The 25015-nt window shown below is 42.7% G+C and overlaps 1 protein-coding gene across 6 annotated transcripts in view; it reads left to right on the forward strand.

Annotated features, from left to right (window-relative positions):
- Window positions 1-25015, forward strand: part of PTPN3 (protein tyrosine phosphatase non-receptor type 3) — a 277972-nt gene that overhangs the window by 37243 nt on the left and 215714 nt on the right. For 4 of the 6 annotated variants that reach the window (XM_073332642.1, XM_073332646.1, XM_073332643.1 and 1 more), the window contains exon 2: window positions 21682-21836. In XM_073332642.1, the coding sequence (XP_073188743.1) occupies window positions 21699-21836 (138 nt within the window). In that variant the 5' untranslated portion in view covers window positions 21682-21698. Of the gene's footprint in view, window positions 1-21681; window positions 21837-22561; window positions 22641-22971; window positions 23055-25015 lie in introns of those variants that run through there. The other 2 variants (XM_073332648.1, XM_073332647.1) reach the window with 2 other exon arrangements.

Genomic DNA, 25015 nt, shown 5'->3' on the forward strand with positions numbered 1-25015 from the left:
AGCTTTTAGGATTTGTCACGTTTTCAAGGGTTTCTCCGTAACTATGAGAGCTAAGAAATTTAAGAAAGAAAGCTAAATTGACTCTCCTGTGATCACTTTAAGTAGAAAATCAAATATGAGACTTGTGATAAAATCATGAGAGCTGTCAAACGGAACCTTTGTAGTTTCAAAGTGGCCTTTAAGGACCAGCTAGGGCCGCACTGACACTTTTTCCCCCCCCTAAAATACTTAATTAACTTTAGGAAGAACAATTAAATATGCACGGATTCACATCGAAATCCTTGTAGTGTATATTTGTAGTGTTTTTGGCAGATTCAATAACAAAAATAATACGGCTTCCCTCTTCGGCCCCGCCATGCAGGGCTTTATGGGTCTTGGGGCTTGCTGTGAAAAGTGATGTGTGTATTTGTTAATATCACAGCACACTTAGTAGCTACCTGGGAGGTTGTGAAAAGTGATAGTAACAAATAGAAGTATCCCTTTTCACAGATAGCTAATAAGTCTGTTGTGAAAAGTGAGACTTGCATGTTTGTTAATACCTCTTTTCTCAGCAAGCCTTAGGACCCATTAAGCCCTGGATGGGGAGGCCGAAGTGGGAGGCAGCAGCGGCCAGAGGCGACAGGGGGATGGATGTGGGACTGGGGGAGGCAGCAGGGTCCTGGGGGGGTGGATGCATGGCCGTGGGAGGCAGCGTGGGCGAAGGGTGATGGGAGTGGTGATGAGCCCCACTGTTGCGCTGCCAGAGCTGGGGCCTGGTGTCTGTTGCCATGTGGCCAGGGCTGGGGCTCAGTGCCTGCAGGCAGAACCCAGAGCTGGGGACAGAAACTGCGTGGTTGGAGCCAGGGATTGGAGCCCACTGCCATGCAGCCAGAGCTATGGGTCAGTGCCCAGGGCTAGTGCCTGCCGCTGCACGGCTAGAGCTCGGAGCTGAGTGCTGGAGCCCAGGAGTGCGTGGCTGGAGTCAGCGCTTGCTGGTGTGCAGCCAGGGCCAGGGGTTGGCACCTGGGGCCAGCTCCTGCCACCGTGTGACCGGAGCCTAGAAACAGAGCTGTGGGTCGGCGCCTGCTGCCATACGGCTGGGTCAGGGAATCTGCACCAGGGGCTAGGGCCATGTAGCTGGAACCCAGGGTCAGTGCCTGCCACCACGTGGCCAGAACTGGGGGCCAGAGGCCAACTGAAGCACTGCGACTGGAGTCGGGGGTCAGCACCTGCTACCCTGCGGCCAGAGCCAGGGGTTGGTATTCAAAGCCCCGTAGTTGGAGCCCGCTGCCGTGCGGCTGGGCCTGGGAGTTGGTGCCTGTGGCCAGCGCCTGCCACTGTGTGTCCAGAGCTCAGAACTGGAGCCGGGAGCCAGCACCTGCTGCCATGCAGCTGGGACCAGGGGCCGGAGGCTGATGCCCCACAGCTAGAGGCCAGGGCCATGTGGCCAGAGCCCAGGGGGTCAGTACCTGCTGCCCTGCCGTTGGAGTCTGGGGCTGCACGGCCAGGTTCCTGAAGTCCTGCCGCTGCTGGAGCCTGCCGTCCACACCCCCTCCCCCAGTGTGGGTCAAGAACTCACCTTGCTCCTGCAGCATTGTGCCTCACCTCTCTCCAGAGGTGGTGCAGAGTGGCGCATCCAGGAGCAACAAGGAGGGAAGGGTAGGGGCCGACGCTTTGCCCTACCCATCACCGCCCAGGAGGCTGTCTTGACTGCATGAAAAGCCCCTGTTGGCTGCATTTGAGAAACACTGAGCTAGGCACGGCCTCACTGTTGTCTGGAGGGAACTGTGGTTTCACTCCCACAGCTGCTAGTGACACAGGGTAGTCCTTACTCATACGCAAACTATGCAGCTGCATAGGGCACCAGGAAATATGGTGCACCAAATTGCCCCAAATTTCCTGGTGCCCTACGCAGCTGCGTGCTGATCCAGTGGCCAGCCCGATCCCCTGACCTGCTGAGCCAGCCAGGAAAGCTTCCCCCACTCCCGCGCTGCTCCCACTCCACCCCTTCCCCCCAGCCCCTGCTCCACCCCAGCCCTGTCCCCGCTCTACCCCTTCACCTGAGCTACATCTTGGGGGACTGCACCAGGGGTCGGGCGCAGCCTGCACTCACCAGGCGGCAGGAAGTGGAGCGACTCGGCCCCAGCTTGCTCTGTGCTGCTGGTGAGTTTTGGGCGGCGGTTCCTCCCTGCCCCCCAAGGCTGGGAGCTAGGGGAGCAGAGTGGAGAGGGCTGGGGCCAGGTCACTCCACTTCCCGCCGCCCCATGAGTGCGGGGTCAGGCCCGCCCTGCAATCACCAGGCAGCAGGAAGTGGAGCGACCTGGCCCCAACCCACTTTGCCAGCTCGTGCTGGGGGGCGGTTCCCCCCTGCCCCCAAGTCTGCTCCTGCCCTTCACAGACCTTGGGTGCAGCCAATTCCTCCCCCCACCCCCCTGTGGAGGCCAGTGTGGGGGCTGCGTAGGGCATCACAATGTCTAGGGATGGCGCTGTAGTGACATAGCCAAACCCAAACACCTCACACTTACATAACTAATACCGTCTTCTCCCTCCAATTTAGTTATTTGGGCGCTCTGTTTTGCCCTTTCCTCTCCTATTAAAAGAATAATTGTTCTCAGCCCACTCTGCTCCCTATCTCTTTCAAAAGAAGTATCTTGTGGCTAACTGCAAAATTTCTACTGCCATTGTTCTGCCTTCTGTGGGGTGGAGGCACTCTGCCACTGCAGACTACAGTGTCTGAAGGGGAGAACTTTAATGGCCTTTTTGGGATAAATGGATTCAAAATATTTTAAGCAGTGATGTGGAAAACAATCCTATCAAGATTGAATTTGTTTTTCTAGTCTAAAGAAAAGATTGGGTGCAAGAAAAACAATATGATTTGATCTTTAATGGCAATCAAAAAGATTTTACCGGAACCAAATCCCTCACAAGATCATCATTTTTCTGAAATTTCAGACTCTCTGATAGGAGTCATTCCTCCCACTAAAACATTAGTTATTTGTTGAAGGAGAAAATACATGCTGGCCTTTTCATTCTCTTAAGTCTGGGATGCTGCACAGTCCTGGAGTTCATTAAGAAACAGGCTCCAGATATAGTGACCACTGATTAAAATCTCAACAGTAGTAGAGAATTGAACTTGTTTGTTTCTAATGTTAGACCAAAACTTTTGGTGTGAAGCTTTTCTATTGTGTTCCCAGTCTAGAGCATAAATATGTCTTAATGTGTACGCACTATGGGAATTTTCCAGTTTGAACTTTCAGGAGCATAGTGTTCCTGTCTCTCACTAGACCTTCATCTGTGCAACTTCTTGATGTTGGGCATCAGTCTTTGTAGTTGCTGTCTGTCTTTGTGGTTGGTTGTCTGCTCCAGAAATCCCCAGAACAATGGACAAATCAAAATCAAAATAATTTATAAACTTTGGCCTGGAATTGGTTACCCTTCACAAGACTAAAGAGCTGATATGCAATTTTATTCTATAGTTCTGCTAATGGAAGACTTAATGATATTCAATTGTGTAACTGTCAAGGCGTCATACTGATAAATATGAGGGGACCATGTAGCATTTATCCTATGTAAAATTTTAGTGTGGGCGTAACAACTATCTGCTTTGTGTTATGTCTGAAAATTACATATGAACCTGTACCAATTGCAGATTCCTGCACCTCTGTGCTCTTAGGAATTTTGGGTCTGTATGAATATTTTACAGCTTGTGTTCATTTTACTGAAAACACAAAATTGTACAGAATTGGAAACTGAACAAGGATGGTCTGCAAGTATCAGTCTTGTGTTGAATTTCTGAATTTGTTCATATTACTTTTATATGTATGGCACCTTTCACTCAGAAGGGACCACAATGTGCTTCGTAAACTATAGATGGATAGATACTGAAGCATGACCAGTTACTTTATCCACCGCTAAACTGTAGCCATTCAGGGATAAAATGTGCTTGTCAATTGGTAAATTTTAGCTTCTTGTCAAGGAGAAGAGAAAAGTATCCTTTCGGTTGAGATGGAATTTCCATTTTTCATTAATGCAAAGCTAACACTGGATGGTCTTATGGCCTTGAAGTTGAAGATGAAGATTTTTTTTTTTCAAAAGGAAATGTAAACCAGTGCTAGTCACTATTGCATGTTACAGGGCTAGTGGGTAAAAGATATATAAACTCTCTTTGGTTCTTTTTTAACAGAAATCCTTGCTCAAGTATGCTATAAATAAATAACACAGCCACAGAGTAGGTGCCTCATTTGGTTACCTGCAAGCCAACAAGCTAGCCAGGTAGAAATGATCCATTCATCAATAGCAATTTCCCTATCCTTTAAAATAGACTTTAAAAAGAATTTGACCAGCATTCAGTAGATATAGTGCTACAGCTGCTTACATACAATCCATATTGTAGGAAGTAATGCCTTGTATTGCAATGACTACTCATTAGTTTATTTGCTTGCCGGGCTACATATATTTTCCTATAGTTACCTTCCTCCAAAGACGCTGAATTATTTTTAAAGGCAATAATTGGAATAGTATACAAAAAACCCCCAACAAAAAACAGCTAGTCAAATGTAATGTTGCTGACACGACCAATCAAGCTTTAACTTGTGTGTTCCCTTTGATTTTGTACCTATTACTATTTTTATTCTTTTTTACTATTTTTCCTAGCCATTTCAAGCTTGTTGCAAGGAGGCCAGTAGTTGAGGCAATTTGTTTTTGGTGACTTTCAACTTCCCACACTGCACGCAACATGCATCTAGAGACCCAATATTAAAACACACCACCTCTGTGCCTCAGTTTCCCCATCTGCAAAATGGGTGTAATATTGCACTTAACATACCATAGTTATGCTCTAACTTCTTTCTACCCTCTTTAGAAGAGCGAGATAAATTGACATGTTGAAGGTGACTTAGTCAGCAATAATGGCATCAGGAACACACCCCCTGCCATCAAATTGTCAGCCTTATGCTAAATCTGTTATACCATAGTTGTAGACAGAGGTTAGCTGTTTTATTCTTTACTGCTTCCATGAGCAGCAGGACACAAAACAGCTGTATTAATAAAAAGAATGTAGCATTTATTAGCTGTCAGCTGACCTTAAATTTTATTTCTGAGGTAGTTTTGACATGAAAGAGTAGTGAAATATTAAAACTGGTTATTTTGATATAGTATAATATAAAACTATTTTTAAATCAGATTGTAATTTGCGTCTGTTGCCATCAAAGTCAGTGGACAGCATACGTTAGTGAGAAATGTGATGCATGAATTTATTTCACTTTCTGTGGAAGGCCTTTCGGAACTGATTCACAGTAAGTGAAGCAACAGGTAGGTTGCAGGTGCTTCCAAAGAAGTGAAGGTTTTTTTCGTTTCATATGCTACTCACTACAGTAATGTATTCTGGACATACTGCTCAGTTGATTTTGTTCCTGTCTGTAGTGTCTTTATGGCCTTTTATAAAGTTGGTGAAACAGATGAAGAAATGTTCAGTGTTTGGGATGTGTGGTTTGGATTTTTGTTGGTTTGTTGTTGTCTTTATTGTTCTTAGGAAGTTTTGTATAATCTGGCAGAGTGGAGCATGAAGGAAGAGATTCAGAGTAATGAGTAGTAGTGACAGCTAACTGTTGACCTGGGAAATAGGTTTCAAAAGGTTTTTCTTCCGTAAAATTCTTGCTTGGAACTAGTGATTGCCATTTTTATGTATTTTCTGTATTTGATATTTTTAGGCGTTATTGCTTATTACTAGTAGTGGTTGAAATAACAAGAATTGTGAGTTTCCAGAACACTGGCTTACAGCATGAATGGTTTCTGACAGGGTGGAACATGAGTTTTCTGTTTTTTTTAAATGACTCCTCCCCTTTTTTTTGCATTCATCACAGTATGTATATTGAAAAATATGTTGTTTCAAAGTATGTAACAGAATCACCCCTCAGAGTAAATGTAGTGTGTATATTGTGCTTTTACATTATTATGGTCATTAGTTTTCTCTATTTGTTCTTCCTCTCCCCTGGCTAAAACTATAAGTAATACTGATAATTAAATTTCCATTTAATTAGCATGAACTTTATTAACAATTAAGTTAATGTAATACAAATGATCAAAGGCTTTGTTTTCATACTTTACAGTGCAGTTTCATGAAACATAGATTTCATTGCCCCTCTTTTGTTGTGTGGACTTCAGGATTCATTAGTTGGATGAAAGTTTACACTAGTGCCGAGTAGTTTCCAAAAATGTTAGTGCTTTGTGTCTTAAGTATATTAGTAAAGTTCAGTAGAGCTTGCTTGTTTCGTGGTACTTGGAAACCCTATATTTCATTAGATGTAATTTAAAGGAATGAGATCAGTTTACATCAATTGAACAATGCAAGTGTGGGGAGAAATTAGTGGGTAATTATGTAATTAAATTATGTAAGGTTAGTGAAGTAGCTGAATAGTCTTCATAATCTTCTTGTGTGATTTTCCCTAGTAGCAGGTACTGGTCAGAATTGTAATAAAATAGCTATGTAACCCTCTTTTTTTTTTTTTTTTTTTTAAAAATTGCTCCTGAAGCAGTATGTGAGAGAGACGCTGGTTAAGGCTGCCATTTAGCTTGCATGTTCTTTTCTTGCTCTTCCAGTTCTCAGTGCTGATAACTTAAAATGATATCCAGCTGAGGATGATAAACTTTTTGATATTGATCTGCAGTTTCCTACTGCAGTTCATACAAAACACATATCAGTAGGAAACAGAGGATGCATTGTTTTTAAGAGAGAAATCAGAGTAGCAGATCTTGTAACTTTTTGATCTATGGTTGCCAGATGTGTTTATTTTACACCATGGCTTTGTTTAAAGTTGAAGAGGGCTATAAAGGAAGCCATAGAGTTCCTGAATTCTTCAATTCATACAGTACAGGAAACAGGGCAACCAGCCATCATTATAGTGAATATTGTTTTAAGATGTGATTATTAAAATAATTTTTTCAAAATAAATAACAAATCATATAGATTGTTTTAAAAAAAAATTGGGTAGAAAAACTGTAGTGCTCCTTCCCCCCCCTCCAAAAAAAATTAAAAAGAAAAAAAAGCAGCAAGTGAAATGTGTGAAGATCCATATTCCACTTCCATTTTGAGCCTTTTTTATCTTACAGTATTTGAGTTGCCTGGAAAAAGAAGCAGTATAGGTTTGTTCTTTATTTCTGTATTCTGTGATTCTGTTCTACCCTATGATGAATTCAAATCGCTTAAGTTGTCCAGTACCAATAATGTGATTTGATTTTTTTTTTCCCATTCTTGCTAGTGCTCGGAAATTGGAGTAGACATTGCTGTAGTCTTCCCTTGGATTTTTATTCTTTGTCCTATATACTTCATTATCTCATTTTCTCTATTGATTTTTGAAAATACTTGGGAATGTAGTACCATCATTCCATCTCCAATTCCTATTTTTTCCTCTACATAATAAACATTATTGGTAGAGCTGGCAGTGAAGCCTGTAGTTAAGGTTGCCTAACACTTTCCATTATAAGATCCTGTTTTCAATTGCTTATAACTTTTCAAACTTTAACTTTTAGGGCTTTTCTGCCAGCTACACCAAAAATGTTTATTATGTAGAGGAAAGAATGAGAATTGGAAATGGAAAGATGGTACTAAGTGTCAAAGTATTTTCAAAAAACAATTGAGAAAATGAGATGATAAAGGATATAATTCAGCTGTCTGCGAAGATGTTTGGGAAAATACATTTGTTTCTCCAACGTTAAAAAATTCTTACGACTGTTTAATTAGGAAACTCTGGTGCATCCATGGTTTGGAGCAGGGACTTGAAATTTGGTGGGGAGGGGGAACCATTCTGGGGTCAGAGAGATGCACTTTGCCGTCCCTTTGAGAATCCACCAAATCAGACAGTTATAGGCTGCTGAAAATTGTGTTTGCATGTGCTCATTAGAAGTTTGTTACAGGCTTGCTGCTAAATTCTCCAAAGATTCCATCTGCACTGATCATGCTGTAGCCCAGAGCTGTAGGAGATTAACTGAAAGTAAAGTTCAGTTCCTCTTCCTGCCTTTTGGAGGCTGCTGTGGAGCCAGTCCCTGGAAATGAGACTCTCCTATGCCTGAGTGTTCCCACAAGCAGTACAGTGCAGCTGACTCAAATGCAGAAGAAAACGGAAGTGTGGGAATGGATAGGAGCAGAGCGGGACATGGCCAGTTTGGGTAGGGAGATAGGAGTAAAAGAATAGGCTGTGCAGTGACATTGTAGAGGCAGAATAGGGCAGGCTGGTTGTGGAGGAGGAGATGGGCAGAAGAATGTATAAGTACTCTCCCCTCCCGAGCTCAGGATTTTCCTCCTTGGCTAGGACTCAGGATTTCTGAGTCTGGACATACTTGTACTGTCTAGCAAATAGCTATGAAACCAATGATAGTGGCTCTTCCTCCTCTCTGGTGGTTGGTCCACAGGGGATAAAAAGCATATTAGTTTACCAGCTACTGTTCTCTGAAGTGGTGGATGTCTTGCAATGAATCTAAAGTTCCCAACCCTGCTGATACCCCATGTAAAAACCCATCGTAATGAATATAATAGAAAAGCTTATGAAAAAATGAATTCTGTATTCAGTGCAGGGTTTGGAGATGTGTAGTAAGCAGGGCCTGGAGCCACATTTTGAATGATTAGGGATAAAAGAAATATTGAATAAGTACCCATTAAGTGAGCGCTATCCATCCTGTGCACTAAATGAGCCAGGAGTCCTGTAGGGCAGTGGTTCTCAACCAGGGGTCTGGGCCTCTAGCAGGTTTCAGGGGGGCCTGCAAGCAGGGCCAGCATTAGACTCGCTGGGACCCAGGGCAGAAAGCCGAAGCCCCATCTCATGGGGCTGAAGCCCAGGTCCCTGAGCCCCGCCATCTGGGGCTGAAGCCTGAGCAATGTAGCTTCTTGGGGGCCCCAGAGGGGCACCAGGCAGTTGCCGTGCTTGCTAACCTCTAATGCCAACCCTGGCTTTTATATGTAGAAAACCAGTTGTTGTAGCATAGGTGGTATGTGGGGGGGGGCTCAGAAGAAAAAGGATGGTTGATGTTTTAAAAACTGAGGCTGTAGATCCTAATTAGGCTTATACTTTACTATTAGATGCAGTCTAAAGCCCTGATCTTGCAAAGACATGAATAACTTTAGGCACATGAGTAGTTCTACTGGCTTGAATGAGATACTCCTATACAGTAAAAGCTGTTTTATCCAGCACTTCACCAACCGGAAAGCTCTATAAACTGGCATTTCTGATCTTCACTGAAATTCTGGTTTATAGTCTGATTGGCGCGGGGCCTGCAGAGGGTTGAGGCGTGGGAGGTGGTGTGGAGCACGGCTCTGGGAGGGAGTTTGGATGCGGGAGTGGGCTCGGGGCAGTGGGTTGGGGCTCAGGAGGGAGTTTGGGTGCAGGAGCGGGCTTGGGGCAGTGGGATGGGGCATGAGAGGAGGTGTGGGGTGCCGGATCCAGGGGGCGCTCACCTTGGGCAGCTCCCTGCAAGCAGCGACCTGTCCTGGCTGCTCGTAGGCGGAGGCGCGGCAGACTGCTCTGTGCGCTGCCCCTGCCCCGCCCCACCCCGAGCTCTAGCTCCGCAGCTCCCATTGGCTGGGAATCACAGTAAATGGGAGCTGCAGGGGTGGCGCCTGTGGGTGGAGTAAAAATCAGTATGTCAAACAATTTTAATTTTTATGGTTAAAGTTTTATAACAACTAAAAATAGCAGAACCTCCTAATTTCAATACTACAGTACGGTAGATAACACTTTTACGCTGACAGATTTCTGTTAGACAAAAAATTGTGAAGATGCCAATTTTATAATATTTACAAACATTATTTGCACTTGCTAACACAAGACTAACAATATAAATGTTTCTCAGATAATGATTACAGGGGAAAAGTACTGAACTTTCTTTCCAGGCAAGATGAACTACAGTAATTAGAACAGACATAAGATACTTGTGGCATAGAGAGTATAATTGGAGTTTGGCAGAATGAGACTTATACTTGAAATGTTAATGTTGCAAAAACATTTTTTAAAAAATCTTAACGTTGCCAAGTTAATAATAACTGACTCATTTAGCTCTTTTCATCTGTAGATCTCAAAGCTCTTCACAAAGGAGGTCAGTATCATTATCCCCGTTTTACAGTTGGGGAAACTGAGATGCACAGAGGGGAAGCGATTTTCCCAAGGTCACCCAGCAGACCAGTGGCAGAACTGGGAATAGAACTCCGTTATCGTCCGACTCCAATGCCCTATTAGGCCACAGTGCCTAGTTAAGCGCTCCAAAATTAGAAAATGCCAGAATTCCTGTGCAATATTAATTCCACACCACCACCCCTTGTGCATATACATTATGATTCAGTCTTTAAATGAGTATATATAATTTTTTCCCTATAGCAGAGGTTCTCAACCTTTTCCTTTGAGCCCCCACCCCCAACGTCCTATAAAAACTCCACAGCCCACCTATGTCACAATAACTGCTTTTCTGCATATAAAAGCTAGGGTTGGCGTTAGCGGGTAGCAAGCAGGGCAATTGCCTGGGACCCATGCCTCAGGGGCCCCCACGAATCTACGTTGCTCAGGCTTCAGCTTCAGCCCCAGATGGTGGGGCTCAGGGACCTGGGCTTCAGACCCATGCAATGGGGATTTGGCTTTCTGCCCTGGGCCTCAGCAAGTCTAATGCTGGCCCCCCTCGGAGGCCCCCCTGAAACCTGCTTGAGGCCCCTTAGGGGACCCCAGATCCCTGGTTGAGAGCGACTGATCTCGTCCAGTGGTTCTCAACCATGAGTCTAGGACTCACTGAGGGGCCACAAGCATGTTTCTGGAGGTCCGCCAAAATAAGCCAGAGAGCAGGGCAAGTGTTAGACTCAGTGGGGCCCAGGGCTGAAGCCTGACACCCACTGCTCCGGGCTGAAGGCAAAGCCTGAGCAACTTAGCTTTGTGGGGCCCCAAGTGGCGTGGGGCCCCTGGCAATTGCCCTGCTTGCTACCCCCAGTGTTAGCCCTGTCTTTTAATCTACTGGATATGCAGAAAAACAGTTGTTGTGGCACAGGCGATCCGTGGAGTTTTTATAGCATGCTGGGGGGGCTTCAGAAAGAAAAAGGTTGAGAATCTCTGCTGTAGGGAAAAAATAATATATAATCATTTAAAGACTGTATCATAATGTATATGCACAAGGGGTGGTGGTGGCATGGAATTAATATTGCACAGGAATTCTGGCATTTTCTAACTTTGGAGTGCTTAACTAGGCACTGTGGCCTAATAGGGCATTGGAGTAGGACAATAACGGAGTTCTATTCCCAGTTCTGCTACTGGTCTACTGGGTGACCTTGGGAAAATCTCTTTTCCCTGCCAAGACCCAGGATTCGTTGTGGCTAAACAATCCAGTCTACACTAGTTGCAAATAACATCCCCATTTGTAGTGTAGACATTGCCTAAGATTTAGATTTTTTTCCTTCTCCCCCCCCCCCCTTAGTCCATGCGTCTTTGCCGCTCAATTATTAATTTGAACTCAGCACTCAGTAAAATCATAAAGTTTCCCTTAAATGAAATTTGCAATACAAGTTTAGCACTGGAAGGCTTCAATGCAATATTTAGGATACCTTGAAATAAAGTGCAGATTAAGACTTGCAAGCAAGTTGTAATTTCTGATATTGTTATATGCAGTTTGAGCAGGTCAGCTGTGGGTTTGGTGGGTGGTGTTTTTGCCCTCTAGACTTGACATATTTATTTAACATATTTGTTAAAATGACTTCCTAGAAGGGCTCTAAGTGTCTACAAAATGTAATGTACTCAAAAGCATCAATATTTAAATGTATATTTAAATCTAGTCTTGTTAAAGATATAATCATTATTAAAGTCTACTTTGAAGCCCAATTTATGAATGAACTTCAGCAGAATAAAATGTTAGAGAAAAAAGGCATATAATTAATTTTCACTGAATATTGGAGAAAGATTGGAAGAAGACTAACAAAAATCTGTTTCATTGGCTTTACTAAATATTTTGGCTGATTAAAATTTTTGCAAATATATTATTTTTTGTAAATTACCTTAAATAGTGAAATGAAGGTATAGTGTTGACTATTATTAAAGTTTGTGTTTTAGGGACTTAGCTTAGGTTTTATATATTAACCTTAATGAAATTACACTAATACAGGTTTTTTGGTTTTTTTTTTAAAGTGCATCATTTTGGTGGTTGTGGAAGTGGTTGAACCCCTACCCTAGATCCTACATTTTACGGTGACCCATGGTTATCCCGAGATGCTTATAGTGTGATTACTCATAATTTATATGACAAGACAATCGCCATATGTTGAAATATTTCACCTGCCTTTGGCCATTGGAACCAAATATGAGAGCTAAATCTGAATTTCTTACGTTCATCTTAAAATGCTTATTTCAAGAAATGTGAATGGTTTTGTTGTATTTGCAAAACTATATTCCTTCATAGGAATCGTGATTGTAATATTTTTAGCTACAATTTTGAGATCATAGAAATTTCCATCTTTATCCTCATTTAAGCAAGAGGATACTTGAAACAACAAATCTTCTATTCTTTACACTGCAGTTTTGGGTATATCTGCTGCATGTTCTTTCATGTTCTGTTAATCCAATATAGAATCATAGAATATCAGGGTGGGAAGGAACCTCAGGAGATCATCTAGTCCAACCTACTGCTCAAAGTAGGACCAATCCCCAATTTTTGCCCCAGATCCCTAAATGGCCCCCTCAAGGATTGAACTCACAATCCTGGGTTTAGCAGGCCAATGCTCAAACCACTGAGCTGTCCCTCCCTCTTTAAGGAAATATACTGGCCACTCTGGCAGTTTTGAACCAATCTATGGTCAGATTATGTTGTGATATATAAAGTCCTTGTAATTAAATCTTTAATTTTAATGTATTGGTATATTTGTGACCAGTGCTTAATTAGTTAGAGGGCTTGCCAGGGCTGCGGCCTGCCACCTCTAGGCTTGGCAGTTCACATCCATAGCACATCTACCGTTCACATCCACAGCACCTCTGTGCTTGCTGTGTCAGTCATGAATGTAAAAAAATTGCTTGAGCCCTGGCATCTTTCATTACAAATTAAACACTGTTTGTGACCTGTTGATTTGCTTGAAGAATTGAATTCCACGACAACTTACGTTTCTGGTGCTATAGATTTTAAAATTAATACTGGTTGGATTGCCTCCTGTATTTATCAGAAAAAGTTTTCAGAGAATATAAAGCCAGTGGGTAAGCAACAAATTTTGGGTTGTATGTGACAAAGGGTTTTGCTATCGAATTTCAGACTTGGATTTTATATAATTAGTGGACAAACTTCCAGTCTGCAATTTCGGTTTGAAGGTGAGGTGTAAAGGGGCATGTTAATACTTCCTTACAGGAACCAAATTTGATTTCCATTTTCATAGGTGCTTGTTTAAAAAAACTTTTTAAAATTGTAGGCTTCTGTTGTCTGGTTCTGGCTGGAAAAATATTTTCCCATAAAGGTGTGTCACTGGTAGATATGGCTCTTGATATATGTGAGTAATGCCTAATAACTAGGGATGAGAACAGAGTTTAAGGGGCTTAAGGTGACAACCTGATGAATCAGAATTTTTTAAAGTATATAATGCATAGCTCTTGCCCAGTAAATATGAGCAATGTGGTGTTCAACTGAATTATATTTGAAAAACAAGATTACTGCTTTCAATTGATTTTGGTTTCTGTTTCCATTTTATTTTTCAAATGTAATAAGTGCTCTAAAGTTACCTGTCTTGAAACTGGATGAAACTCCAGTCATCTTCAGTTTTGACATCTCTATGGAACTTTTCAGCTTTACTCCATATTTCAATAGGCCAGTGTCAAAACTTGACCTGAGCCCTCTTTCTGATTCCAGCAGTAGAAATCTCAAAGGCTTGCTTATTTGCATTAAAGTGCAAAGAGGATATTTAGCTAGTTGTAGAACTTGAAAATAAACATTCCTATCCCTCTAATTTGGAGTAGAGTGAAGGATACGATCTGTAACAGTCTAACATTGTTATAATTTATGTAGGAGTGAGGCAAAGAAAACTGCTTACATAATAATATAAATCTGTTTAGTTTATTCCAGAAGGATGAAAAATAAAAGTATTCTAAAGGCAGAAAAATATTTTCAAAAGAGCTGTTTTCAGGGAGGGAAAGGGGGAAGGAGAGGAACTTGCAGGGAAAAAAAACCCCTAACAACTTAAAATTAATAAAAGGAAATGCTTTGTTTACATTATGCCATTAGTGTTTGGAACTCATTGGCTGGAGGTATCATTGATTCCAAGAATTCAGGATTAAAAAATAACCCTTCTTAAATGGGTAACGAGCACATGCACTGTTATATTAGATAAGATAAAGGATATAAACCTTCATGCTTTAAAGCATAACACAAGCTCAGAGGAGGTTAAGAAGAAACTTCCCCAGTGGACTGTTGTTTTATAACTGTCAATGCCAGCATTCTTGCACCTTTTCGTGAACCATCTGGTGTTACATCCATGATACTGGATGTGAGGGATTGTTGCTCTAATCCATTATGACATTTCAATAACTGAGCCCTATTTTTATAAAAATCAAATTCATATTGTGTACAGCCCTGTTTTGTTTGTTCATTGTAAACATATTCTATGTGGAAAGATGAGGGAATCCACCAGCGATGGTGAAATGTCCCTCAGTAATCTGTCATAGGAAAAAAGTGTATAAGAAATTGAGTACATGTCCATGAATATTTTATCCATGTACATAGAATAGATTCCACAGAACTAATTTGGCTGGTACATAAGACTGTGTGTGATTATAGACTTCAAGGATTTTGAATTTTTTGGTTCATGAGCCCGGTGCAAATTGGTTATTCTTTATATTGCTTGTGCTGAATTTCCCAGTTTTATTATTTGGAGGATTCAGCATATGATCCCCCTAATAAATATAACATAAAGTGTTAGGCAGAGTATAAATTTATCTGTCTTAACTATAAGCACCTCACAAAAATGTATGTTATATACATAATGGCAAAATAGAGCAGCCAAACAGGTGTCACCTGTAATTGCTAGAGACCTTCTATAAATACTTTAAGAAGTGTGACTAATGGGTTTGTGGCATAGAAAAAGCTCGTTCAGATTCTTTTGAGGAGACACCTGAAAGTTCAGTGATCATAAGACACATTATACATTCTCTTTGATGGCATTCAGAATTCTAGCTATATTATGGAAAATTTAGTCATGACATTTCACTGTCATTCTACACAAAAGGAATGTCCGTTCTAATGCCATCTCTGACAAACTTTCCTTGGTGGCAAGGTTCAGTAGGAATTTGGCCTCAGGCTCAGAGGGTGAGCTACAAACTACGGAGGCCTTGGTTACACTTGCGAGTTATAGCGCAATAAAGGAGCCCCGGGCGCACTAGTTCACTACCCGTCCACACTGGCAAGGCATGTAGAGTGCTCTGACTCCGCGGATACATCACTGCTGATACTCCACCTCAGCGAGTGGAATAATGTTTGCACCCCCGCTGGACAGCTGTGGCGCCAGTGTGGACGGTCTGGTCCTATAGTGCGCTCTGATTGGCCTCCAGAAGTGTCCTGTGATGCCTGTGCTAGCCACTCTGGTCATCACCTTGAACTCTACTGCCCTGCCCTCAGGTGACCAACCGTCAGACCTGCCCTTCAAATTCTCTGGGAATTTTGAAAAATCCCTTCCTGTTTGCTCAGCCTGGCTTGGAGTGCTATCAGCGAATCTTTCCAGGTGACCATTCTTCCACTCCTCAGGCGAGCCCAAGTATGGAGCAGTGGTGAGTTGCTGGACCTCATGAGTGTTTGGGGGGGAAGGAAGCTGTCCAGTCCCAGCTGCGCTCCAGTTGTAGGAATTATGAAATCTTTGGGCAGATACCAAGTGACATGATGGAAGGGGGCCATGACCGCGATGCACTGCAGTGCAGGATTAAAGTGAAGGAATTGTGGAATGCCTACCGCAAAGCCTGCGAGGCAAACAGACATGCCGGTGCTGCCCCTGTGACCTGCCATTTCTACAAAGAGCTGCACATGATACTTGGGGGCGACTCCACCTCCACTCAGAGTGCCACCATGGAGACTTCAGAGCCTAGTTCAACAAGGCAGGAGAAAGAGGAGCAAAGCAGGAGTGAGGGTGCTGAGGCGGAGGAAGACACCCCGGAATCCCTAGATGCATGCAGCCAGGAGCTGTTCTCAAGCGAGGAGGAAGGTAGCCAGTCGCGGCAGCCGGTGCTTGGGGAAGGACAAACACCAGAGGAGGTTCCCGGTAAGCGGCTTTTATTTTGGGAAGGAAGTTATTCGGTGCGGGCTCTTGGGGAGAGGAGGGTTAGGGCTGCAGGCATACCTTGATGTGCTCTATCACATCACGGTAATCAGTCTCCGTGATCTCTTCAAAGGTCTCACTCAGAACTTAGGCAATGCGCTTGCGCAGGTTTCTTGGGAGAGCCACTGTGGTTCTTGTCCCAGTCAGGCTAACTTGTCCACGCCACTCTGCTGTGAGGGGCTGGGGGATCATTGCTGCACACAGGCAAGGAGCATATGGGCCAGGGCGGAAACCACATTGCAGTAGATGACCCTCCCTTGCTTCCCAGGTCACCCTCAGCAGCGAGATATCTTCCAGGACGAACTCCTGTGGAAAATGTGGGGACAGTATTCAGTATAGGGGTCCCTTGCTGCTGTTGGCTCTCCCCAAGGCACAGAAACCCAGAGGATAGTACAGCCATGAAACAATCAGTCACGCTTGACCCTGTGCTTACTCACGATTTTGGGGCTCCCATGAGTTGTGTGTGCTTGCTTTGGGACAGGCAAATTATGCTAGTGTGTAGACTGTGCTTGCTTTCCTTAAGTACGGGGGAATCATAACTCTCTCTGGTGTGAACAATGTTGCCTCTGTTAAGTGTTGCATTTTGCTTTTACAGATGCAACCTTGAGATCTCAGCCATCCGTGTTATTACCGTCTGAAAGACACCAAAGAATCAGAAAGAGGCCACGTAGAAGCAAGGAAGACATGTTGCATGAAGTAATGCAGCATTCAAGTAATGAAAATCAAAAAGTTCAGGAGTGGCGGGAGAGTGAAAGGAGGGTCCGCCAGCAGAATGCGGATCGCCGGCACCAAAGCACGGTGTGGCTGCTAAGCATCATGAAGAGCCAAGCGGACTTGATACAGACGCTCGTAGCCATGCAGGCGGAGCACTACCATGCCCCTGCAGCCATTGTCCCAAAACTCTTTCCGTTGTGCCCCCATGTCACCTCCAACACACTTTCCCCCCATCATTAGGGTTCTTACCACCACCAGCTGCCTCCAACACCTGTAGCTTCACCACCCAGCCCTGAAAACTATGACCCTTACCCACTGCCCTCAATCCCCATCACCATGCAGTACAGCCATCCTGAAGTGCAGCACTCATTGCGCAGCACTCCAGACAGGACATACGCAGATCTGTGATTGTACTGTTCCCCACCCCCTTGCCCTTTCCGTTTCCCAAGCAGTTGTCTCTCTTTTCAATAAATGAATTTTCTTTACAATAAATGGATTTTTTGGCTTTGAAAACATTCTTTATTATTGCATAAAATAAAAGATACCTTAGCCCAGGAAGGCAACAGGCACTGCAAGTCATTGTAACAAACACAGATTCCTACTAACATTGGAACCACGGCATTTCACTTCCGTGCAGGGCACCACACATTATTGGTGGCTTTCAGCCTCAAATTGCTCCCTCAAGACATCCCTAATCCTTGCAGCCCCACGCTGGGCCCCTTTAATAGCCCTGTTCTCTGGCTGTTCAAATTCAGCCTCCAGGTGTTGAACCTCCGAGTTCCATGCCTGAGTGAATCTTTCACCCTTCCCTTCACAAATGTTATGGAGGGTACAGCATGCAGATATAACAGTGGGGATGCTGTCATCAGCCAGGTCCAGCTTCGCATACAGAGAGCATCAGCGGCCCTTTAAACGGCCAGAAGCACACTCCACAGTCACTCTGCACCGGCTCAGCCTGTTGTTGAACCGCTCCTTGCTGCTGTCAAGGCTCCCTGTGTAGGGTTTCATGAGCCACAGCATTCAAGGGTAAGCGGAGTCTCTAAGGATCACAATGGGCATGTTGACTTCCCCTACGGTAATCTTCTGGTCTGGGAAAAAAGTTCCAGCTTGCAGCTTCCTGAACAGGCCGGTGTTCCGAAAGATGCGTAAGTCATGCACCATTCCGGGCCAGCCTGCATTAATGTCAATGAAACGCCCACGGTGATCCACAAGCGTCTGGAGAACCATAGAGAAATAGCCCTTCGATTAACATACTTGGAGGCTAGGTGGGCTGGTGCCAGAATTGGAATATGCGTGCCATCTATCGCCCCTCCGCAGTTAGGGAAACCCATTTGTGCAAAGCCAGCCACAATGTCATGCATGTTACCCAGAGTCATGGTTCTTCTGAGCAGGATGCGATTAATGGCTCTGCAAACTTGCATCAACACGATTCCAGCGGTCGACTTCCCCACTCCAAACTGGTTAGCAGCCCATTGGTAGCTGTCTGGAATTGCCAGCTTCCGGATTTCGATAGTCACCCTCTTCTCCACCATCAGGGCAGCTCTCAATCTCGTGTCCTTGCGCCGCAGGGTGGGGGCAAGCTCCTCACACAGTCCCATGAAAGTGGCTTTTCTTATCTGAAAGTTCTGTAGCCACTGTTCATCATCCCAGACTTGCATGACGATGTGATTCCACCACTCAGTGCTTGTTTCCCGAGCTCAAAAGCGGCGTTCCATGGTGGTGAGCATGTCCGTGAATGCCACAAGCAAACTCGTGTCATATGCATTACTCGAGTCGATATCATTGTCGGTGCCCTCACTGTCACTTTGGATCATAAGGAATAACTCAACTGCCAAACGTGATGTGCTCTTGAGACTTGTCAGCATATTCCTCAGCAGTTCAGGCTCCATTCCCATAGACCGAAAGGGAAGACAGAGAGCTCAGTACAAAAACCATTGAAAGATAGCGCCAAATGTGGAAGGAAGCAAAGGGAATGCTGGGATGTGAATTGATACATCACGGGGCATTGGGACAGGACCCAGAATGCTCCGCACTCCCCGCCCCCTTCCCATAAGTCACAGTGCCAGAATGGGAAGAGTTGCTCTCTGGGATAGCTGGCCACAATGCACCGCTCCCAATGCTGCTGCAAGTGCCACAAATGTGGCCATGCCAGTGTGCTGTCAGTGTGGACAGACTGCAGCGCTTTCCCTACTGCGCTGTACAAAGACAGGTTTAACTCACAGCACTCTACATCTGCAAGTGTAGCCATACCCTGCGGGTAGTGAAAGGATTTTGAGGAACTTGGAAACCATTTACGAGAGATGTGGAGCTTGCAGAATCCTCAGGGGCTATTTTCTGATAGGACAAACCAGTCTAGCAAAGTTACCTGAAGTATTGCTTAGGGTATCCAGATAATCTGTTAGACACACTGAGAGAGAGAGGATTTCATTGTGAAATTAGAATGGGACTATTCATGCTACTGTGTACAGTTTAGTTCTGTAAAGATTAGTGGTTATTTTTTCATAGTTACTTGTTATAAAACAGTTCTTTCTATAATAAATGTACCATACCACACTTGCTTTTAGTTACATGGACCTTGAGTTTTACCCAATTTAATTTAATAGCCCTTGATCACTGATAAAATGCTACTCTATTACATCTAATACGGAGAGCTCAAAAAGATAAGTAACAGGTGTAAATTTGACCAGATTATAAGCCTCTCTGAAAATCTATTCTTAATGGAGGCTTGTTAGAATTTGGCAGCTAAAATCTCCAGAGACTGTCTGCACTGAGCATCCTTCATTCCATGGCTGCTGGGGTCGCTCAGGCCTTTTTTCCCCCTCGCTTTTCCCACCAGTAAGGGAACTAGGCATCAGAACCGAGAACAGGAGACTCTTGTGCTCTGTGTTCTCCCTGGTGGAGTACAGGTATCCTGACTGGAAAGCATAGGGGAGACGAGGACATATGAAGAGAGGGAGTGGGCATAGGATCAGAGGGGGGCACAGAGATGAGTGGGGGCACATGGGCAGACAGGTCTGTAAACAGTAGAACATATTCCCTCCAGAACATGGAATTGACCCAAGGATTCCTTAGTCTCAAAATACCTCTGCTGTCTAGCAAATAGCTGCGAATCACACTAAAAAAATGTTTCTTTCACATCTAATGGCTGGTCTATGTAATATGACAGCCTGCTACTGCTACCAGTTACTGAATTCAAGTGGAAGAGGTCGGTGCTTTGAATTTAAAGTCTATTTTAAAGTAGACAAGAACATGTGAGGAACAGTGGGGCAGCGGGGAATAAACGTGGGGAAATAGTTTTACTTTGTGTAATGACACATCCACTCCCAGTCTTTATTCAAGCCTAAGTTAATTGTATCCAGTTTGCAAATTAATTCCAATTCAGCAGCCTCTCGTTGGAGTCTGTTTTGAAGTTTTTTTGTTCTTGTCAACTGCTGGAAATGGCCCACCTTGATTATCACTACAAAAAGTTGGTTTCTCCGCCCTCCCCGCCCCCCTCCTACTGGTAATAGCTCACCTTAAGTGATCACACTCGTTACAGTGTGTATGGTAACACCCATTGTTTCATGTTCTCTGTGTATATAAATCTCCCCACTGTATTTTCTACTGTATGCATCTGATGAAGTGAGCTGTAGCTTACGAAAGCTTATGCTCAAATAAATTTGTTAGTCTCTAAGGTGCCACAAGTACTTTTTTTCTTTCTTTGGTAAGGTTGGCAATTAACCTATACATTATCTGGTGTGTGAGTTGACAGTCAGTTTTGCAATCTGTGTTGCCAGTTGGTAAACTGATGTAGTGAAGAGATTTGATTGTCTTCAGTGAAATATTTAGAGACTCCGTGTATGTAACCGCTTTCTTAATCCCTCCCTTGCTGTATCTTTTTTTTTTTTTTTTTGGTTTTTACAAACTATAAGATTGCTCATCCTGGGTTCTGGGTATCTTTTAAAAATATTTTGAAACCAAACCTTATTTCCATCTTGGAGGTGGGGGTGGCGTGGGGGGCGTTCTCTGTAGTGATAACATCTTGGCTTCATATTGACTGAGTCTATATTTTCAGTCTTATAAAAAAATTATAATCATGTACTTTAAGAATAATCATTTGTTGCATTTCTGCAACAAAATGTTGTTTGAAAGAGTGACACAACTCTAAGCTTTCACTTAGTTTTTATTTTATTCTTAAAAAAATAGTTAAATGAGTAGAATGAAACTTGTATAGAGAATGTAGAGTTTCTGCAAACCATACTTCCATAATGTGTAATGAATTTATTAGAAAGAGTTTCTAAGGTCATTTTCTTAATGCTTAGATCAATCATTTTGTGTAATGTAGAATGAGTGTACATTCCTGTTTTAAAATTAAGGTAATTACATAAGTCTGGTCCAAACAACTTATACTGGTTTAACTACAGTTGGTTTAAAAATTGTGCAAGCCCCTGTATAGACTCACTTACATCACAATTGGCTTGCATAGCTCACTTTTATTACTTTACAATTGGCCTATATGAGGGATCTGCACAGGCTCAACTAAGTTGTTTTTTAAACACATTTTAGTTAAACCAGTGTAACATTTTTGTGTAATTCAGGGCCTTGCTTTGTTTTGGGGGGTTGTGTGTTTCTGTGGTTCTCTGAAAAGTATGGATGAAATTGTTCTGTTTAGTGTATCTTAAGGAATTTACCAAATATATTTTTTTGTTTTACAGGCTATTCAGCAATAGTTATGAACTCCCGGTTACGAGCGTTAGGTGGGAGGATAAATAATATACGAGCATCAGAACTACCAAAAGAGAAAACCCGATCAGAGATCATCTGTAGTGTCCACTTTTTGGATGGCTCAGTACAAAGCTTCAAAGTCAATGTAAGTTCTGAAGACTTTTTTTTTCACATTGGCTTAAAACTTGAGGTTAAAATCTGAGGATCAAATCTTTGAGTTATTAGGCAAATGGTTTATATCTGGGATTGAAGATGTACTTTTCTATCATGGGATATTTCATAGTCATTGGTTATGAAGTGAATATGCAAATCTGATATTTCAGCTGTCTTTCTATCCGTTGATATCGGTTAGTAGTAAACTTATTTCGTGCAGAATGTATCCGGGAGATGGATCACTTGGGTGATGTGGGAACTGGATAAAGCTAAGTTTTTATTGGATGTTACCCGTTGTGAATGATCATTTGTAGATAAATGAGTGAGGCTTCTGAATTTGATTGGGGGAGCCCATTTTTATCTATCTTGTGGTAACACTGAAGAGGGGTGTTTTAGGGAATGTGCCTGATAAGCAGGTGCAGCCATGTCAGTGCTTGCTTTCTTAGAGGAGTTGGAATGACCACTTCTCTTCCTTTTTTTCTTCAATGCTCTTTCATCTTTCGAGATGCTTGGCAACTTCCCCTTTCTCCCTTCTTATACAAGTGGGAGGTAGATGATGGGTGGGAGAATAGGAGCATGATTTAAGAGGACAATTCACATTGTCAGGCTCCTGCACATCTGTGGGTTGATTTTGGGTAAATAAAGAGAATTTGAAACTCAACCATATTGCATTTGGAAGAAGTTTGCTATTATGAATCCTTCTGGTTTGTATTACAGCTTGATTTGAAGAGTAGATTTGGCCTGGTTAAAGTAGGGATATGCTCCCAGAGAAGATAACACAAAACCTTCATGAAAGGTGAATGTACCAATTCCAATAGCCAATTTGATTTGCAGGGAATCAGGTTTTCCCTTTTGATGGAAATTAACCAATTAGCCATTTAAAAAAAAAATAAAAGCATTATTAAAAAACTGCTCTGAAGAGTAACAAGCTACTGGTATAAAACCCTCATTATTAAAACTGACTTGACTTTTTCTAGCGGAAATTGCCAAAGTATTGTAATAAAACAAATCAATTAAATAGCCTGATCAGCTGTGTCCTATTAAAATTTTTTAAAACTTCTTGTCAGAGGTAATAAACATTAAATGTCCTATTACTGTGGCTGAAACTATTGATCTTCTTTACCAAGGTCCTACCCAAATACCCAAAGAACAGGACTCGGTGGTGATGTGGGACTTCAACTACCCAGACATCTGTTGGAAAAATAATACAGTAGGGCACAGATTATCTAACAAATTCTTGGAATGTATTGGAGATAACTTTTTACTGCAGATGGTGGAGAGAGCCATGAGGGAGGGAAGAGACTCTTCTAGAGTTGATTCTGACTAATAGGGAGGATCTGATTGAGAATTTGAAGGTGGAAGGCAGCTTGGGTGAAACTGATCCTGAAATAATAGCATTTATAGTTTTAAGGAATGGCATGAGGGAAAACAGCAGAATAAAGACAAGGGACTTTATGAAGGCAGACTTTAACAAACTCCAGAGAATTGGTAAGTAATATTCCATGGGAAGCAATAAGGAACAAATGAAAGTACTACACTTAGGAAGAAATAATCACATAAATACAAAATGGGAATCTACTGCGTAGATAAGGGTACTGCAGGAAAGGATCTGAAGGTTACAAAACTACATATTTAATTACAAACTAAATATGGTACAACAAGGTAATACTGTTGCAAAAAAAGCAAATGTCATTCTGGGATGTGTTAGCAAGAGAAGAGAAGTAATTCTTCATCTCTACTCAGCACCAATAGGGTCTGAACTGGAGTACTGTGTCCAATTCTGGGCATCACACTTTGGGAAAAAATGTGGACAAATTGGAGAAAGTCCAGAGGAGGGCAACAAAAGTGATTGAAGGTCTAGAAAACATGACTTAGAAGGAAAGATTGAAAAAATTGGATTTGTTTAGTCTGGAGAAGAGAAGACTTGAGGGGAGACATAAGTCTTCAAGTACATAAGAGGTTGCGATAAAGAGGAGGGTGATAAATTGTTCTTCTTATCCACAGAGGATAGGACAAGAAGTAGTGGGCTGAAATTGCAACAAAGGAGATTTAGGCTAGACATTAGGAAAAACTTTCTGACTGTAAGAGGAGTTAAGCAGTGGACCAAATTACCTAGGGAGGTTGAGAAATCTCTGTTATTGGAGGCTTTTAAGAACAGGTTAGACAACACCTGTCAGGTATGGTCTAGAATAGATAATACTTAGTCCTCCCTCAGTGCATGGCACTGGACTAGATGGCCTGACAAGGTTCCTTCCAGTCCTACATTTCTATGATTCATGTATTAGCCAAATACTGTACCTTGAAGTAATATTAAACCAGACCCTCTTCCCTATTCCTGCCTCTGAGTAAAATGAAGAGGGACCGTATCTTGGAATGTTACAATTTTTCCTTTTTTGTCCATTAGTCTAATTACAGCAATATTTTGTATGTTGGATCTGCAAGTCTCAAGTTTTCGAAGCAAATACTCTGAGACAAGTTGCACTGTACAAGATGCCTCTCAGATCAGAGCTGTTTACTATGCACAAATTAGCATTTCAAATAGCATAAACCCTTTCTAGAATTTAGTACCAAAGCAAAACTTAATGGAGGCATCTTACTTACTACAATATATTGAGTTTAAAGCACCTTTTGGTCCTAAATGGCAGTGTCATGCAATTGGTCTAGTTGAACTCAGACAAATAATCTAACATGGTTGTGATTTTATCGAATTATTTTATGCAAATCTAGACAAGTCTGTATCCCAGTTATAGGGCTAACTAAGTCTCTGTCTACTTTCTGGTCTCTGAGTGCATGCACCTCACATCTTGGGCTTTTAGCCCATTTTTGCTTGTTTGGAATTTCACAATTCTGCCACTCTCAGACCAGCAGCACCTGCATACGCTATCCCATGTATACCAACCTCTTGTCACGCTGCAGGTTCAGTTGGTTTCAGGCAACTGCCTTTCCTCCCTTTGGGAGTCTTTGACCCATGATATAGACTAACAACCTACTTAAAGAATTTTTACTAAGCAGTTGGAATAAAGCATTAAAGAGAAAAGGATTTTAAACCTTTCTGTATGCATTTCTCTCTTACCTGATGTTCTTCTGTTCCATAATGGCATCCTAGACAGGCTTACTTTCTTCAGATACCATGGTGGGTTCCTAATCGCTGAGCGTGTTTCAGCTGGTGTT

This window comes from Lepidochelys kempii, chromosome 2, assembly GCF_965140265.1.
Source record: "Lepidochelys kempii isolate rLepKem1 chromosome 2, rLepKem1.hap2, whole genome shotgun sequence".
NCBI classification, from domain to species: Eukaryota; Metazoa; Chordata; order Testudines; family Cheloniidae; genus Lepidochelys; species Lepidochelys kempii.